We start from the raw sequence: 18580 nt of genomic DNA, 5'->3' as shown, positions 1-18580 counted from the left end.
TAAAGCTTGAAGTAGATCAGACACAAATAAGATTTATTATAGTTCTGTCAACTGTTAAAAAGATATGAGAATCTCCAAGATGTTACAGTATATTCATTCTTCTTTCTTTTAGAATTAGAGCAGTACTTTGAATAGCATGTTTCAAACTGCACAAATTTGACATATCTGGTACACAAACTATTGGGATTGTCTCGATTATCAGCAAACCGAGTTGGTTGTTATAAATCGAAGCCCTGTCTTTGTCTCGAATCCACAGTCCACAGTATATATTGTGTCAAATTCTTTATAAATCCTCATCTTATACCGCATACATTGTGATTCCTTTTCAGTAAAAAATACTGCATAACTTCGCCCCCATGGTTTACCTAAAATGAGAACCAACAAACTCTAGGACTCTGGAGTGGAGGAAAAGGCAGTGTTAGAATAAAATATCTGTAAAAAGCAAAAGTACAATTCCTTTGATGTCACCAAAAAAGTTATGTTTCAAATGTTAATCAACAAATTTAACGTTACGGCACGATTTCAATAACACTAATTCAATGTCAACATCTTAGTTCAAGTTAACTAGTCGTTAGGCCATGGAAAATCCACGGGTTCACCCGTCCTTTTTATACTGCATTGCGTGCTTCTCGCTACTGCGCAGCTAAGCTACTATTTTGCGTGACAGACAGACAGACGTATACGGGTATTATAATATAGATGAAGCCATTACAATGCACTTAAAACTTTGAGGCCAAATAACTTAAAAACGAGGTGATAACGTCAGTCATTTTTCACTGTATAGGTATCTAGACACAACCTGAGACTTAATTCGTAAGTTTCCTGAACCTGGGACCTTGCTGACGCCAGCGAAATTTAAAACCGTTATATCTCCTTAGGCGTTTGTCAAAAGCACATGATTCTATACATTATTTTGATCAGCATTCCAAGCTCTGCATAATAATAAAAAATATTGAAAATTAGTGAAGGTAACTATTATTTTTTTCAAAATATGGGACTTATAAATCAATTTAAGTTGTTAAGCCATAATATTTCATTAATAATTTAAACCAACTTGATGAAATCCCATTCCTGTATTTTAGATTTTTGGAATGTTTTTCTGCACAATGAATCTTGTTTCAACTCGAAATCAATTGAGATATTATGGTATTTGATTAATTTGTGTTTATGAAAAAAGAGAACACATGGTGTATTTTTAGATATGTATCTATTACATAGGGTGATAGGCCATAAGTAACAAAACAACAAACAAAAGAGTGATGAAATGCTGAGGATGTGTCTTTCTTTAAAGTAAATATCAGGAAAAAGGTTATGGTATGTCTATTATATAAGAATAAAAATATACATGGCTCCACAGAAGATGAAATGTTACAAAGTTAAAAGTGTTACACATACAGTTAATTATTTTTTGAATGACTAGGCTAGGCCCCAAAGCAATCACAGGTCTCCTATTTTACATATGATAGTTCTTAGTGCTCAATGTCTTAGTTCCTAAGACATTAAATTGCACTTTAAGTTTGAAGCTAAATAACTTGGAATCTGACATCATTTCCCATATGGGTAACTGGAGATGACCTGCGACTGAAATTCATGCAATTTCTTAAGCGTTTCAATTTACACAATAGAGGAAACTGTTAATAAATGTCTGAAAAAAAATCATTTTTGTATATTTGATAGGTCTTTGATGGACGTTTTTAAAATAGTTTAAATCAATTCTCTTCAGATTTTTTTAAAAAGAGATGTAAATGCAATTCAAAATTTTATAAAAGGTTACTTAATGTAAGCACACCTAAAAACGCATCTAAAATACTTTATGTGTAATTTGTGTTGCGCACCTGCCAAAAGCCTTCTTTTGAACTGTTTGTCCACTTAAGTTGATTTTTTCTAAAGCAATATTTAGGAGTTATGGTATGAGCACTCTAAAAATACTTATTAATACATCTCTGTTTTAGGATACACAGCTTTAACAGCCATACCTGTTTTTACCTCAAGATTTATAAATTTTTGAAGCTATTAAAACACAACAATCTTAACAATTTTATTCCTATGCTTGTTATCTTAAAAAATATATAATTTAATTTACTTTTAAATTTATTTTTTTTTTAGAAATTATTCATTGATAAAAATAACTTTAAGAACCTAAAGTTCAAGTTAACTTCAGCATGTATATACTCTTTTTAGCAGGCTTTCACCTATACGTTGTGTGGAAATACACTTATTTATATCAATTCATGAGGTTAAAATGCCCTGTTTAAGTTTAATACTTGTTTCTGCTTGTAGTTACATGAATTAATATCATCTTTCATAAAAGTTCAAATTTCCTTTTATTTTCAAGGTATATTTTTAACCCATTCTCTTTGGTAGTTTTTTTTCAGAATATATTTAATGTTGATTGCACAAGCTTTTTATGGTCAACCTGACACTTTCTTTGTTCAGATGTTACCGTTTTTTAAACAATACACCCAACTATTCTGGATTTGATTTTAATTCTAAGTCAAGTGGAGTACAATAACGTCTCTTATTTTTATAAAATATTCATTGTATAAGCTATAGATAGATCAAGTTTTCAAATGATCAAGAATTAATGAAGCTAGCAGACATTCTTTCCACTGTCATTCTATATAACAAGAAAATGTAAACAAGCTTGCCATAACAAGAAAATAGATTATTAACATTCATATATTTTATTATTTTTTATAGAAGGAAAAACATTTGTCATGACGTTTGTTTACATGGTGTATTAAGATATGTGGAATACATCGCTGTGTTTGTTGCTGTTCATTGATTTTGGTTAGTTTTTGATAAACGTGTACCATGGTGAATTTTGAGGAACATTTTTGGGTATGTGTTGTTGCTTGTTCTGCTACTTAAATTAGCAGAGTATGAAATTGCATTTTTCCTCTTTTCTGTCTGTTTGTAAAGTATTATTATTGTGTTTGTTATAGGGTGAAAAATATAATGGTTTCGATGTTCTGCAGCAAAATTTTAAGCTTGGCTTGAATGCTAGTAAAGAATTTAGTGAATTCCTAAAAGAAAGGTATATAAATACTATTTTGTAATTTTTAAGATTTTGTTTTAAATGTGGGCTTGTGTTTTACACATTAAGTTTAAAAATTTTATTAACATCTTAACTTTATGAAGATCCTAAACTTTAAAACGGGGTACAGTTTAGGATCTTTATAAAAATTTGTTCAAAGGGGCATAACCTTCATGTAATTTTGTTACCATTCCCCCAAAAAGAATCCTCTTAAATAAATATTATCCCTTAAGCAATGTATCCACAGACAGCATTTTAGCAGTTTTTAAAATATTTTTATTTAACCACAATTGATGATAAACTGTTATTAATGATACAGTTGAACCTAAAAAAAGTTTTTTACTATAGCTATAAAAGGTAACTTGAGCATACTTTTTTTAATGAATTATATTTGTTGTTGTAATTTCAGTTTTTATGCGAGAAAAAATCATGTTTAGTGTATGAGATTAATCGCATGCTAATTATTGCCTGTGCATTGGTTTTTGCAATAACAATTATAAAAATTAAAATCTATATAGTAAGTAAAATTAAAAACAAGAAAGTAAGAACAGTTAATTTCCCCTAAATAGTGTAGTTAAATTATAGTCATTGCATTGTACATGCATCTTCAAGGTTAAATATTGTGACAGTCAATAGAGAGAATTGTTGTGTTCTTTGCCGTTGGAAACTAGTGAACAATCAGTTAGTACAATTTTTCTGAAGCATAGCGGGGTATTTAATTTGAAAGCAAGTCCTTTTTGGTAAAAAAAAAACATATAATTATGTAGATGCATTTCATTGAGATTATAAAATATACATGTACCCCTTAAAAATGTGGTTAAATTGATAACGTTCTTTTTTGTAAACTGGCAAAAAGAACGTCCTGTTTGTTACAAATTAAATAATGTTTTTAAAGAAATTTTACTCTTGTAGCGTTATTTCTTTTATTTTAGAAGTGGAATAGAAGAAACATATTCTAAAAGTTTAGTCAAACTTGTTAACAGATGCTCCTCAGCTAATTCACATATCGGGTAAGTCTATGTTATTGATAGTATTACGCTTGGAACGAGCAAACAAGTGTCATTTTAGCAAAAAATTTGAAATTATTTAAATGTGATTATCTTGAGAACGAAAAAAGCTTTTTAAAAAATTTAAAAAGACTTGTTAACCAACTTTTTAAGCCCTATAATATAATTCCAAAATCATTTTATACCTTGGGTTTTCCTTAAGTTTTTACATCTAACACTATATCCAACCATACCTTTAGTTCGTTTGAGCCCTGTTGGAAATTTCTTCAAACATCAACTGAAAAATTGGCAAATGTACACAATAAAGTTATTCAGAATTTAGGCGAAGTTAGCCGTGCTGTCAGAGATTACAGTGAACAACAGAAGGAAAAACAAAAGCAGGTAACAATACTAACATGTTTAATGATATTGTTTGATCTATGCAGTTGAGTAGGTTTAAAATAAAAATAGCTTTTAAACATATGCTAAAGATACCACTATGAAAAGAAGGAATCCTTGGCTAATTTTTTACCCTATTCGGGCCAGGGTATGGCAAGTTTTTTTAATAACTAATTCTTGTTTAATCGCATAGGAGGTAAGAACAGAATTTGTTACCTAGGACTGGAAGAAAAACTTAAATTCAAAATTTAAAAATTTAGAAGTTTACCTGCAGAGATGTGAGGCATAAAAATCACTTGTTTAATTCTTGTGTTGTTTCTATTGTGTAACATGCATGGTTAAGAAATTCCATTGTTTCTATTTTTTTAGATTAAGGATGAATTTACATCCACTTCAGAAGCTGTATTACATTTTCAAAATCAAACATCTGCTTTAGTAAAGGTAATATACTTGTATACATTACACCAGAATACTAGTGTTGTGGCTTCATTTTCATATTTTACCTACATTCATTTTCATATTTTACCTACAGGCAAAAGAGCTCTATCATCAGCGATCACTGGAAGTTGAAAAATTTAGAAAGGACATTACTGGTACAAGTACAAAAGATATTAGAAATGTAAGCATGTTTTTCTTTTGATTTGAAATTTTCATTCATGCTTTTCTTAGAAATAGACAGTAATATTTCATCGATTTTGTATTCTTGCATTGTTTTTAGGCCGAGGCTAAGTTCAAGAAATCAAGTATGTGAGAATTTTATAAAAATTGTCTGCCGGCGCAAGCTTTTTTGACTCTATAATGATAGCCTTATTTTGTTTTAAATATTTCGTGCTAAGGATGCGATATGTATAAAATGGGTAAAAATCCGATGTTCCGAATTTGTACACTGGGCAAACTAGTTTTCTTATAAGAAACTTTGTGAGGGGTGTAATTGGCACTGTTTCATCATTTTACTACAATTTCACTTACAAAAGCTCCTTACGGCAGTTGGTATCCTCTCTATCTGTAATATCAGAGAAGTTTGAAAATAAAATTTCAGAAAAATGTCAGGAAAATTTGGTCAACCTTCATTTTTCAAAATATTCACAAGGATTTGATTTTGAATTGTTCTAAAAAAATAAAACATAATAATTCCAAAAATATTTTTTGGTTATGTAGGTTTACATGTTGTTTTTCTTATAAGAAACATGTTTATAAGAAACCTTTATGTAGAATCTTCCAAAATTAAGAAACTTTTACTACTACATTCTATGTCTATTTCTGAAACAAAAAACTTATTTGTTACACACGCACTCAATTTACAAGGTCATGCTATATTTTTTTATTTTGAAACCAACTACTCCAAAAAGTAAAAAAAAACTTTTACAACTAGCTATTTATTTGATATAAGAATCCCTAATTTTATCAGAAAATTTAAGAAATTAAGTAAGAAACCTTTAGAACTAAAAACATGGAATTTCAGCCTACAAATAAGAAACTTTTATAACTAGGCCCTTCGCCAGGTTTCTTATAAAAAAAACGTGTAAGCTTCCTTTCATACAAAAGAACAAGTACTATTTTTAATAATTCCAACTATTTTGTGTTTAGCGGAGGATTACAAACAACTTGTAGAAAAAAGAGAAACAGCAAGAAAAGACTTTCACGAAAAAATGACTGAAATGGCACAGGTGCTAATGATAATTAAAACTTTTTTTCTTTTATATATTTATTAGTGACTCATCATTATCATCGCCATCATTCTCGCCTTAACTTCCCATTGGGTTAAACAGGGTATTATAGGGCTAAATTATAGACCTTTCCAAATCTGATCTGGAATATGTTACTTCTAAGCTCAAATTCCCTTTGCATCCTTATTACCCCTGCTAAGACTTATCTCACAAGTTGAGAAATTTAAGGGAGGATGGCATATAGAAGTTTAATGTCAATTGTACTTCCCTGGCCATTCACTTTGCCAGCTGTGCTACAGTCATTGAAGTATACAGATTAATTGAGGGAAGCTTTCTATTTGGGTTTGAGGTGTAAAACAGAAGTAAAGTCTAGACATCTGTTGTATTAAATTTGTACCTTACCTGTAGTGCAAAGCGTAATTCATGGCATTAACATTTATTCTTTCTTCTTGTTCCAGAAACTACAGGGTGTTGAGGAAGAACATTTGAAAACAATGTTGGATATCTTATCAAGATACAATGAATCCGTAAAAGTTGAACTTTTTCTTCTTCAACAGGTTTTTATTACGTTTTGTTAGTTAGTAAATAGGAAAGATAAACTAGTAGGCTAAGAAATTATTCCAAATTAAGTTGCATAAAAACTGTTTTTATTATTTTTTATTTCCACATAATGCCTGTACCCTTAAAAAAACAACCACATCAATCATGTTTTTTATAGACTATTGACGAGTTTGAGAGAAACATGGTAGCACTGACAGTAGAAAGCCTTCTTCAGCAGTTTATCAATGTTAAACAAACTGGCAAGGAAAAACCACGTAAGTAATTATGTGTTTGTTACCTAGTCTTAAGCAGATGCAATATATTCAATTATCTTGTCCGTCTAGAGACAATCGAGTTCATGGAAGCAACAATAACATCAAAGCCTGTTGATATTGATGCTCTTACACAGTCATGTATGTTTTTTTTTGTGTGTATGTACAATTTAATTTTATGATCACTGTAAGCAGCATGGAGAATCTCTATGTGAAATTCTAAATTATAGAGCATAGGTTTTTTTTTAGACCAACGTGGTCTTGAATAAAACACCAGGAAAGGGCGTAAAACATTTCTTACTGAAGTCATGTTATGGAACTAAATTGTTTTAAACATTTTAACTTTATAGCAGTATAATTGTAAGCGTTTTAAAAATAATTTAGTAAAGGAAGAAAAAAAGAAGAAGAAAGCGGAAAAGAAAGAAAAAAAGGCTGGTCGTAAGAAGAAGAAAGAAAAAGTGTCTGCTAATGGCACAGCGTAAGTACTATTTACCAATAAAATCGTTTAGACCAAGGACAGTTTAACATTTTTCTTGTATAAGGTTGAAAACCATATAACTTTCTTTTTTGTACAAAAACAAAAAAATTCTCAATAATCTGTTGAGGGTTGGAGTAGTGGAAAAAAAGTGGAATTCGAACCCATGTATTACAAACTTTCTGGTATCAATTGATAACGTTTCCTCAACTAATCTCAAAAAATCAGAATGATAATTAATAATTCCTGAAACTGTATGTGTGTGTTAAATATTTGTGTTATTGTTTTAGGGAGAAAATAACGGATGATAGTGCAGAGAATCAGGTATGTAAAATTCTTAGAAGCAATAATTTTAGTAGCTAAAAATTTTTGCACTTTGTTTCGTTGAATTTAAGTGTGATCTTGAGTGTATTACCATTATCAAATATAAAAAACATTTAGACGGAATTGCAATTAGATGAAGATGGTTATGTGATTCGACCTGCGGACACGGGCAGTATACATTCTGGCAGGTCTAAAGACAGCTTCTCGTCAGATTCTGAATCAGATTCAGGTACATATTCATTCAGGTACATTAATGCAATGCAAACAAACATGTAGTTATGTCAGTGTTATAAGACACTCCATGGCACAAAACAGTAAAATAAAGATAAGAAGAGAAACAAAATTGTATTTTTTATTACATCTAGAAACATTTTTTTTATTGCTGGTATATTATATTTATATATTTATAATTTTCTGGTACAATCAATGATGTATAATAATCGCACAAGAAATAATGAGTGTTTCTTAAATTAAGTATCATTTCTAATAATTGTCCATAACCTAATGATCGTGATTACTGCTTTGGTAATAGCACGCTTTCATTTCATTTCAAGGCCAAGGGAGTCACTACATTTTAACTTATGACATATGCCTTTTATTGAGCTGGAGAATTGACCTTTTGCAAAAAAATTATACAAGTCAGCAAATTTAACAGGAAAATTTCAAGCTTGTTATTATCATTAATAATTTCTTTTAATCAGAGTCCTGTCAAAAAAGCGTAATGCATTTAGAGACCTTGTTTGAGTATATAAAGTCATGTAAGCTCAACAGATGACTCTTGTGTGTGATCATTGTTATTAAATTTGACCCTAATCAGAGTCCTATGGAGAAAGTGTAGTGTATTTGAGCAATAAAAGTCATGTAAACTCAACAGAGGATTCTTCTTGATATTCACACGACAATCCTTGTTTTTATTTCTTCTTTTGGATTTTTTTTATCTCACGTACATTTTGTTTTTGTCATATTAGATGAGGAAGGTCGAAAAATTCAAGTTCGAATAAAACCTGTAGAAGAATCAAAAGGAAGCAATTCTGACCTGAGTGAAGATCAGCTAAAAAAACTGAGTGCAACTCTAACATTAATGTCACCATCTACAGTGGTTAGTGGACCTATCTTTGCTATCTATGAGCAATCATGTCTGTATGAATTCTACCTGCATTTGTTGATTTTGTGCTATAAGTGCCACATTAATTTCACTAATTAATATTTAGTAATAGTTAACAATAAGGGTAAATAATTCAAACTACGGCTTGTAAATTTCAGCAAAAATATATATCCCTTTCCCGAATTTTTTTTTTTTTTTTGATGTACTGCTGCTATTTCTAAACTTCAAACAAAATAAATGTGAATTTTGAAATCCTCACCTAAAACTTAATAGAATGTGAAATCTTTAGATTCATACAGCGAACAAACAACAGGTTTTTTAATTTTGTCTTAATTGACCTCTACTAGAAACCGAGGCTTATTAGTACAAGTCGTAAAATTAAGAAGATTTTAACCATAACATTGATACCACCAAAACAGCATTTTCATGTTGGATTATGTTAAATATTTAATGATATTGAATATGATCCGAAAGTGAAAACATTAAAATTCTAAAATTTTAGAAAACTTGTAATTCAAAAAAAAAAGTTTCAACACTGCTGTGACTAGTAATCTTCAGTGATTGGTTGTTAATGGATAGGTGTTTTACATAAAAGTTTTTGTTTTTAATAGCTTTTTTATCTCTTTTTTTAGCAACAGAAATTGAGCCAGCATCGTAAGTATTTTCTTAAACATTAGAAGGAGTAGCTGCAAATGGTCAATATTATTTTTATTGTTAAACATGATCCGTTTTATCAGTAAAGTTTCGACTGCTCTTTCTAAACATCTGGTCCCATTGATGTGGTAATTATGCTAGTGTATCATGATGGTCAATATTATTTTATACTATAGCATACCATGTTATACCATAGCAATCATGTTATACCATAGCATATCATGTCATACTATAGCATACCATATTATACCATAGCATATCATGTTATACCATAGCATATCATGGTATACCATAGCATATCATGTCATACTATAGCATACCATATTATACCATAGCATATCATGTCATACCATAGCATATCATGTCATACCATAGCATATCATGTCATACCATAGCATACCATATTATACCATAGCATACCATGTTATACTATAGCATACCATGTTCTACCATAGCATATCATGTCATACCATAGCATATCATATTATATTATAGCATACCATGTTATACTATAGCATACCATCTTATACTATAGCATACCATCTTATACTATAGCACACCATCTTATACTATAGCATACCATCTTATACTATAGCATACCATCTTATAATATAGCATACCATCTTATACTATAGCATACCTTAAAAACAGTTTTTATCTTGTAAATACTGATGTTCTTATCCTGTATAAAAATTCGTTAATAAATAGTAAATAAATAAACAAAAATATATCGTAGCATAGCAAGTTATGAAGAGTTTTTATAGTGGAAAAAACTGCGGCCCTGATGCACATATTATAGATCTGAACAAGAAGTATGATATACGCAAACAACCCCGCGAATAAAGTTTACAAAAAGCTGTCTATCAAATTGGGATTTTTGTTACGAAGTTAGACACGACATATTTTACTATTCAGATACGCAATAATATTTGTTACACACTACGCAGTTACTTTTCAAAATTGATTCGTGAGATCTTCCTGAACAGAAAATTCCTCGAAATTTTAATTTTCGATGGGTCCGTCTTGGGTGAACCGACTGACAGGAAGAAGAAAGACCACAAACCCACAAACCCCAAAATTTGCGAAATTCATTAATTCAGTTAATTCTGCCTACATTCACTTTTAAAAGGTTTGGTGGAAACACCTTTACTTTACTAGTTAGTTAAACAAGTGTTTTGAACATCTTATCTTTTTAAAAAAGAAAAAAGAAAAAAAAGTAAAAATAGTTACCAAGATGAGATTCGAACACACGACGACTCCCGTTTCGGTGCTCAGAGAGGCAAAAATTTCCATTCTTGTAGGACACATTTGCGTTTTAATACAAGCTCACGAGCTTGTAATTAAAATGCTGTATTTAAACTAAGAGATTTTTTTTTTACTTTTTAGATGATGACAGAAAACACGTGTCAGTATGGGGAAGCCATAGTAGTCTAAACAAGTTATCAGCCAAGTAATATTTTCAATATACATATAGAATCTATGACAGAGTGTCCAGGGCAGCTACCATTTTTAAAATTTTAGTTTAATCTCAGTTAACAGTAAAGTCATAATCTTGGACAAATTTATTTCTAGTAAAATCTTGATTAGTTAAGTTTCAGCTTAAATTCAAATATTTTTGGAATTGTTTAACAGTGCTGTTTTAAGTAAACTTTCAAACTTGCATATTGGTTTTCTGTGTGTTGCAAAGATAATGGGTCTAGTGGGGCTTTTATCTACGACACTTGAAGTAATAATTTGGAGTTTGACTACTATGCCCCTTTTATTATTTCAGTTCTTTTTTATTTACTTTTAAAGAAGAAATTTCCGCGAAAGTTTGTTCTCTCAAAATATATTGCAATTCTATTCGCGAAAGTTAATTTTCGCTCGCAGTTTTAATTTATTCTGAATTTTTTTATTGATATAAAGATATCTAAATTTTATCACTTTCATCCTTATTGTTTAAGGTTTCGTGTAATGATTGTTAACTAAACTCTATAAATCGATTCAAAATTATGTGGGTTTCAGCTTGTATTCCGGTTCAGGTTTGAGTCTCCCCTCTAGCGCACTTTAAATGTAGTGTTGTCAGCCCATTTGGTGCCGTCTATTGACTGTGAACAAGCTTGTGCGGCAGGCAAGCAAGTTAGGCCACTTTAAATAGGGCACTGCTACTAGTGGATAATGTAACATAGTTAAAGTCTAAGGGGAGAAGAGACAGGCGTTAGGATAGAATTCCCAAGGATTTTACTTCACGTTATTTAAAAACTTACCTCTTATGTCTTGTGTTTTTGTAATTTAGATCACGGTCGAACAATGATCTTCTCAACTTGGATAAAAACTCAGACACCGCAAGTTTACATAGTTTACCTGTTAATTCTTCAATACCTGGGATGGAGAACTCCTCCCCGGCTGGGTCGACTAATCATAATTTCGATGCTTCTTTCGCCTCACCCTTATCGTCACCAGATCATTGTAAGTCACCTTCTACCATTGTCCCTAGATTTGTCGCCTTGTCTATAGTCTATCATTAGGCTGTGAAAGTTCCACACTTCCAAGGGTTTAACTCTAAAAAGAAACTTGTTGTAATGATGAAATTAAATTGTTGTATTTGATGCTTTCTGTTTGTGTAGTAAAACTTTTTGTTTTTTATAAGCTACATCTTATAAGCAACACAAAGTTCACATCCTTCAAAATATCAAGTAATTTGTGACCAACAGCCAGCCTGGAGTGTGTAATGTAAAAATGACAAACAACAGAATAAAAAAGTTGGTTGGAAAAGTTTTTTAGAAATTTTTTAAAAAAATTAAAAGTCGGTTTTTTGAAAAAACAATGAAGTCAGCACAACATGGCGACGTCAGCTTTGAATTTTGATGTCAAATGATTTCTCTTTTTTGGTTAGTTTCTGTAGTAAGTTCGAAAATTATAGCACTTATTTTTCCCTAAATTCTATGAGGCTGGAAAATTACCAGATTTCTTTTAATTTCACAACTAATTTTGTCTTCTGTTTATATGCAATTATTTTAGTGCGCGCATCCTTCACAACTTCTCCATCAGAAAGTTTCGATAAATCCGCCGAATCTCTCACCATTATGGAACACAAAGGTTTGACAGACGAATCGGCTCCACCACTACCTGTAAAAAGCCGGTCAATATCTCTCAATGCATCTGCGTCCAGTGCAGATTTCAATGCGGAGTTTGAGAAAAACGCAGATCACAATAGAACTCATAACGAACTTGAAGGAAGGTTGTCTTCGGGTAGCAGCACAGCTGTTAATTTCACTAACAAGCTTTTCTCTATCGGTATGCCTGAGAAAACATCCTCTCTACCGCCATCAGCAAAGTTAAGTACGAACCTAGAGCCACTAAAACCACCTCCAAGTGAGAAAAGACCGGTTATACCTCCACCGTCATCAACAGGAAGTAGGGGAGGTCTTTCCAATGCGGCTTCCTTGCCACGCCCCAAGCCGGGACAGGTATTTATCTTTTTCTCTTTTACTCTTTTTTTAACTCGCGTACATTGATGAGATTTTAAAGTTAGTATAAATTTAAACTTTTTTTCCTGTTTTTGTAGCTTCCCAGCCCTCCTGTTGCGCCACCTCGCCAGCCTACGCATTCATCGTCAAGCATACGAAGCGACAACAGTCAAAGCTCGTTGACAGACTTACTAGATATAAACTTTTCGACAATACCAAACGTCCCTGTATTGTCGCCCACTGTCCCAGGTAGGTCTAGAGAACAACGTTTTTTCTTATAAACCTAAGTGCCTATTGTCGCTCACCAGGTCAAAAATATTCATGGTCCTTTTTTGTCAACATAGTTTAAATCTAGTAACTAGAAACCGAGTGATAATATTCTCAGGAGTCTTAATTGTGTCATAATTCTGTAGAGAAGGAAAGCACAACTTCGCATTGGGTTAATCCTGAGACATCGTCTAGCACAGACAGGCTACCTACTCCAAGTTTGTCGACTGACATCAGCATACCACCTGTCATCAGCGTACCACCCGACATAAGAATACCACCCAGTCTGCCACTGAAAAGTGCAACTCTTCCGGCGAGCGGACCACCTACCACCACTACATCGACGGCCGGAGAAAGAGCGATTCCTATCGCTGTTGCGTTTATCGAGACAGTCAATGGAGTGTTTAAAGGATCCGACGAAAATAGGTACCGGTAGATTTCTTTCACGTACTTGCGACGGTGCAGGTATATTTTTAAATGAGGGCGTTATTTTGGTCTTAACACTTAGACTCAGATTTTTCCGAAAAACCCAAAACTTTTATTGTTTTTTTGCTGACAACCTTTCGTCTTTGAACCCGATTTCTGGCCACCCGCTACCTGGTATCTGAAACCAAGGGTTATGGCTAATAGATAACAGGCCTTTATTTCGCCCATTCTGAGACGCCATTTTTGAGTTTCAAGGGTTAAACGTTCCCTAGTAATTTCTGGGAAAAGATTATTTTCATAATATTGTATTGTAATATTTTTTATGAGCTCCATTTTCGTTATAGCTACGTCAATGTGTTTCTTCTATTTAATCCAGTGCACAAATTCGCTTTAGCCAGACGTTTTTTAAATAGTTTAAATATTTCTTAGTTTCATGGATAAAAATAAACTTGTGATGAAACCTCGTGTTTCATCTTCCAACAATGAGCTATTTTAAATCTGTGAGTTGTTGTTTTTGGATAACACGCTCATACAAGTCTTGTATTTCTTTATTTTAGTAGCGTCATTAAAATCACAGGAGACATGACCATCTCCTTTCCAGCGAACATCATTGCGATGTTGTCAAATAACACGTCGCCGCCCGTCCTTTCTTTCCTTGTGACGGGGACGGCGTCGTTAGAACAGATATTTCCAAACAAAGCTTTAGTCGAAAGGTTTGTCTACCATTTGTTTTGTATGTGTGTAATACGGGAGTGTCTTATGACACTTTTATGTATGTATGTACGGAGATTTGTCTGATTAGTGAAGTCGTTACATTGTTTATAAGAACGCAAACTCGGTAAATGTACAAGTCGCCTGACTTTTGTACTTGCTTTTAAAGTTATCCACTTTGATCGCGTAATAAAAGACGTTGGCTGAAGAACGCAAGAATAGTGTTGCAATTCGTTCTTCACCACGGCGATGTTTTTATTCATTCGTAGGGGCGGTCAACTTCCTGGTGGTGAAGGCATGATGTTTAAATTCAATATGGCAGCTCTTTCAGCGTATCTGAAGAAGCAAGCGGAACAGGGTGCAAAAGCATCATATTACAACATTGACATACTGAAATATCAAGTAAGTTTGACCACGTAACACCTATTTCAACATCCACGAAACTTCATCGTCAAGAAGAGTTCGGTATGTTTACATCTTCAGCTTCTTGGCTATGTTTTTTCAGGAAACTCGTAAGATAATCAAGTTTTAGAAACGGGATAATCGAGTCTTTTTCTTATCATTTCTAAGGTACGATGCAGCGGTATGGCGTCGGCTCCCCTTCAACTATCGGCGTACTGGCGTTGTGACACGGAACAGACGGACCTAAAAATCGATTATAAATACAACTGCAACTGCATGTCATCGCCTGTTCCATTGAACAATGTTTCAGTCGTTGTACCTGTTGATGGTGGTGTGACAATTATGCAGTCAAAACCTACAGCTATATGGTAAGTGTGTACACTTTTTCTTTTTTTTCTCTTTGATTTGCGCAACTACCTAAAGGGAATTGATTTTCGCAAATTTTTATCAATTTTGCGAAAATAATTTGCTGCTTAAATCAATAAGTACCTCTCCATTTGCGAATGACGCAAAAATAAATTCTCACGAAATTTGGATTTTTCTTCTTTTTAAAAAACCTTTGATTTACTATAGATATGCAAAATTTAGGTTGAAAGAAAACATGTTACTAAATTCCTGTCTTGCTAACTGCGCGAAAGTTAATGCCAGCGGGATACGTCTTGCTTGCTAGCTTTTAAATTTCCTCAAGATAAAAAAGAACTATAGAAGAGTTTTCGGAGGTTGCATAAAGTTTGTATGGATTACGGAATAAAAGACTTCAAATTATTAAAGTTATTACTGCTCAGCTATCAATTGCAACTACAATTAGCACAACCCAGGAATCGTGGATGACTGTTCCGATTTCAAAAATTGATTTTTTTTAAGTAATCTTAATATAGCGCGTACTTTTTAAAAAAATATCCATTAGTTCATCGCCGTAAGTTCGTCGCCGTAAGTTCGTCGCCGTAAGTTACTCGCCGTAAGTTACTTTCTGTAAGTTACTCGCCGTAAGTTACTCACAGTAAGTTACTCGCCGTAAGTTACTCGCTTTGAAAAGCGCCAAGATTAGGGTAAAGTACATCACATGTTACGTGTTCGTAGGTCGAGTGAGCATCAACGATGTATGTGGAAACTCGCTGCGATATCTTCCACAGTTGATAATACCGGTAAGATTTTATAGTGCATTTTAAATTCCGATTTACTCTTGTAGTGGCTCAGTAGCTCAGTTTTCAAAGCAATGGCGGCTGTACACCCGAAACGGTTGCTTGTTCGACCATTAACTAACCAAGTCAAATATTTTATTCGTAGCATTGTTGCCATAGAAATGTGACTTCAGATTTTCAGAACGACCACTTAATTCAAAATACTTCCAGAATAGGTTTTACTAAATACCGTCTACGAGTTCGATGCGATATATCAAGCGGCCGACCATTCTCATAGAAAATGACTCACCTTTCTTGTGTAGATTTAAACGCACTTCGAGCTCGATTCGATTTATTGAGCGGGTCGACAACTTTCATAAATTCACTAACATTTCTTTATGTAGGTGTAAACGCACTACGAGCACGATTCGATATAACAAGTGGGCCTACCACACCCGTCCCGATCGCCGTCCAATTTACTGGAGAGGGGAGCACGATAAGTTTGTTAAATTTTGATTTAAAATCACCGGCGTACAAGTTGTCGCTTGTGAAGAAAAGATTTGCTTCAGGTAAGAGTTGGATAATGATTTATGTAGCAGAATGCGGGCAATTTAGGTTTTTCATATTTTCGCTCAATTTGATAGTTAAAAATGTTGGTTACTTAATGACACAGCTGTTTTCAGCTGTTTTCATGTCTGTTTTGAGTATTTAGGTTTTAAATGAGAACAGGAGGTAATTTAAAAGTAGGATTTAGGAATTTATAAAACGGGGCGTGAAGTTATTTTCTCTTTAGTAAGTGAGACAAAAGGCTTAAGCAGAACTTCTTCATAGTTTCTTTATACTCATTATTTTCTTTCCAGGGAAATATATGGTCGAAGCAAGCTAATGAAAATTCTGCGAATAGATGTGGACTATTGAGAACTCAACTATATTTGATCAGAAAGAAACACTCTCTTATGAATGAATGAATAAATGATTCAAAGCTATGGACATGTGATGACAAGCCACAATCGTCACAATCTGACAATATGATAAACACCCTAATTTGCAAACTCGCTTATTCAAAACTTCAAGTTTGAAGACTTGTTAATTCAAGTTTGTTTTTTTAATTTGAAATCTCAAGGACATTTTCAAGTTTTGGCACGACTTTGTTCAAAATACCTAAAAAAAATACCTAAAATTCGTTTGTTCAAACTTTTTTATAATCAAAGACTTGTTTATTCAAAATACTTTCAAATCTGACCACGATAGAACTTTGTCATTGTCACTGTTACTTCGAACGCGCGAGTTTGCATTCAAGGGATGACCAGGACTTAGATGACTAGTTTTTTTGTTTATCTCAACAGTGTACAAACAAACATATATTTTTGTCATTTGTTATAATTACATTGCCTCATTGTTTATATTTTAATGAAAATATATGTTACTCCAATTAAATTGTCTCGTTTACTTTGTTGAAATTTAGCAGCAATATCAAACGGCATTTCTTAAGTTCGTCAGATAATCAAAAATGGAGTTTCGTTTAGGCTCTGTGAAGGAGGGTGTATGAAGAGCATGCGTAGTAGGTTAAAGGTGGGACATAAAAGAAGACTAAACAACACGGTCTCTCCGGATTTTACATGTACATCAGTACGATCAATTTTATGTTGCTTCAAAAATTGAGTGACTCTCCTAACAGTATTTTTTTATGTAATAGTTCTAAATATTACAGGTGACACGGTTAACTTCGTTCCCCGGACATTTTGCCAAGACCCGGGGAGCGAGGTTGGTGACATGGTAACATAGCTGAGGAATGGTATGATACCAAACGAAGAAGACCACGACCAAACGAAGACGCAAAACAACAGATTTTAATAATAAAGATCCTCAGTATATTTAATGTCTAGGTTTTTTCCAACTGTAAAATAGCTTCGAGGACAGTATTCCGTTTTACTAGCAAAAAACGGTTGTTTTTTTAGCCAAGAAATTATATATATTACCTACTTTCATACAGCGCAGTCTGGGCACTAGTAAAGCGCTTGTAGGGACAAATATTTTTATAATGGTAGCGCAACTAGAAGAAAGCAACAACATTACCAGAAAATTTAACTTGTAACTTTACCAATGGAGGTATAAAATAACTTTTATGCCTCCATGCTTTAATATTATAACACTAAAATCAAAGAAGGGTATTCTTCAATGGTTTATGGACTGTATTCTATCCCAAAAACACAAAATTCAAGGTTATTTATGACTAAAAACTGTTGATTTCGTTGTAAGGTTAGCCTAGCTAAAAGTCAAGTGTCCGACATGTTAAACCAGGAAGAAATGTTATTGTTGGCACCACATTGCTAATTTTTATTGTTATCTTTAAAAAGTATTGTCCTCAATAATTACTACCACTATATTTCAAAAGTAAGCAAGTGCAGTTGTGCAGTTAGCTACCTAGCTAACTAGCTTAGCTGATGAAAGGTAGGTGTAGTTTAAGCAATTTAGCTTTAGTTAGTCTGGCCAGTGCACAAGGACAGGAACTACTTTTGTTATATTATCATTATGTTAGCTGTTAGTCTACCTAACCTTAATATAAGGCACATCACACGAGCTAGATATATTGAGACTAACTGTACCGTACTAATGTGTGGTATCTGTAGTTTTGTATTACCCTAACTGTATAAGAATATAAAGAAACCTCTAATTGAGAAAGATTTCAGCCACCGCAAAAGTACCAATGTTCACCGGAAAAGTAATTCCTCTTTGTGTTTGTCA

The 18580-nt window shown here is 32.9% G+C and overlaps 1 protein-coding gene across 1 annotated transcript; it reads left to right on the top strand.

Moving 5' to 3' along the window:
- The first annotated feature begins 2700 nt into the window (after window positions 1-2700).
- Window positions 2701-17272, top strand: LOC130630385 (F-BAR domain only protein 2-like). Its single transcript, XM_057443871.1, has 27 exons — window positions 2701-2841; window positions 2946-3037; window positions 3970-4047; window positions 4284-4425; window positions 4792-4863; window positions 4955-5041; window positions 5141-5165; window positions 6010-6089; window positions 6548-6646; window positions 6808-6904; window positions 6974-7042; window positions 7286-7379; window positions 7667-7700; window positions 7818-7929; window positions 8669-8799; window positions 9438-9459; window positions 10846-10909; window positions 11735-11907; window positions 12460-12908; window positions 13007-13157; window positions 13322-13601; window positions 14159-14314; window positions 14582-14714; window positions 14883-15082; window positions 15795-15859; window positions 16240-16404; window positions 16696-17272. The coding sequence occupies exons 1-27, from the start codon at window positions 2815-2817 to the stop codon at window positions 16719-16721; spliced, it is 3123 nt and encodes a 1040-aa protein (XP_057299854.1). The 5' UTR covers window positions 2701-2814; the 3' UTR covers window positions 16722-17272.
- The last annotated feature ends 1308 nt before the right edge of the window (window positions 17273-18580 follow it).

Source organism: Hydractinia symbiolongicarpus, chromosome 2 (assembly GCF_029227915.1).
Source record: "Hydractinia symbiolongicarpus strain clone_291-10 chromosome 2, HSymV2.1, whole genome shotgun sequence".
NCBI lineage: Eukaryota > Metazoa > Cnidaria > Hydrozoa > Anthoathecata > Hydractiniidae > Hydractinia > Hydractinia symbiolongicarpus.
The sequence above is the reverse complement of the archived record's forward strand: the minus strand, read 5'-3'. Positions and strand labels throughout refer to the sequence as shown.

What these genes read in the sequence shown, in the direction of transcription:
- LOC130630385 (XM_057443871.1), top strand. Translation starts at nt 2,815, where the DNA reads ATGGTGAATTTTGAGGAACATTTTTGG. An exon ending in AACTTTTTCTTCTTCAACAG is followed by an intron (nt 6,647 to 6,807) that starts GTTTTTATTACG and finishes TGTTTTTTATAG; the next exon opens with ACTATTGACGAGTTTGAGAG. An exon ending in AAAGGATCCGACGAAAATAG is followed by an intron (nt 13,602 to 14,158) that starts GTACCGGTAGAT and finishes TCTTTATTTTAG; the next exon opens with TAGCGTCATTAAAATCACAG.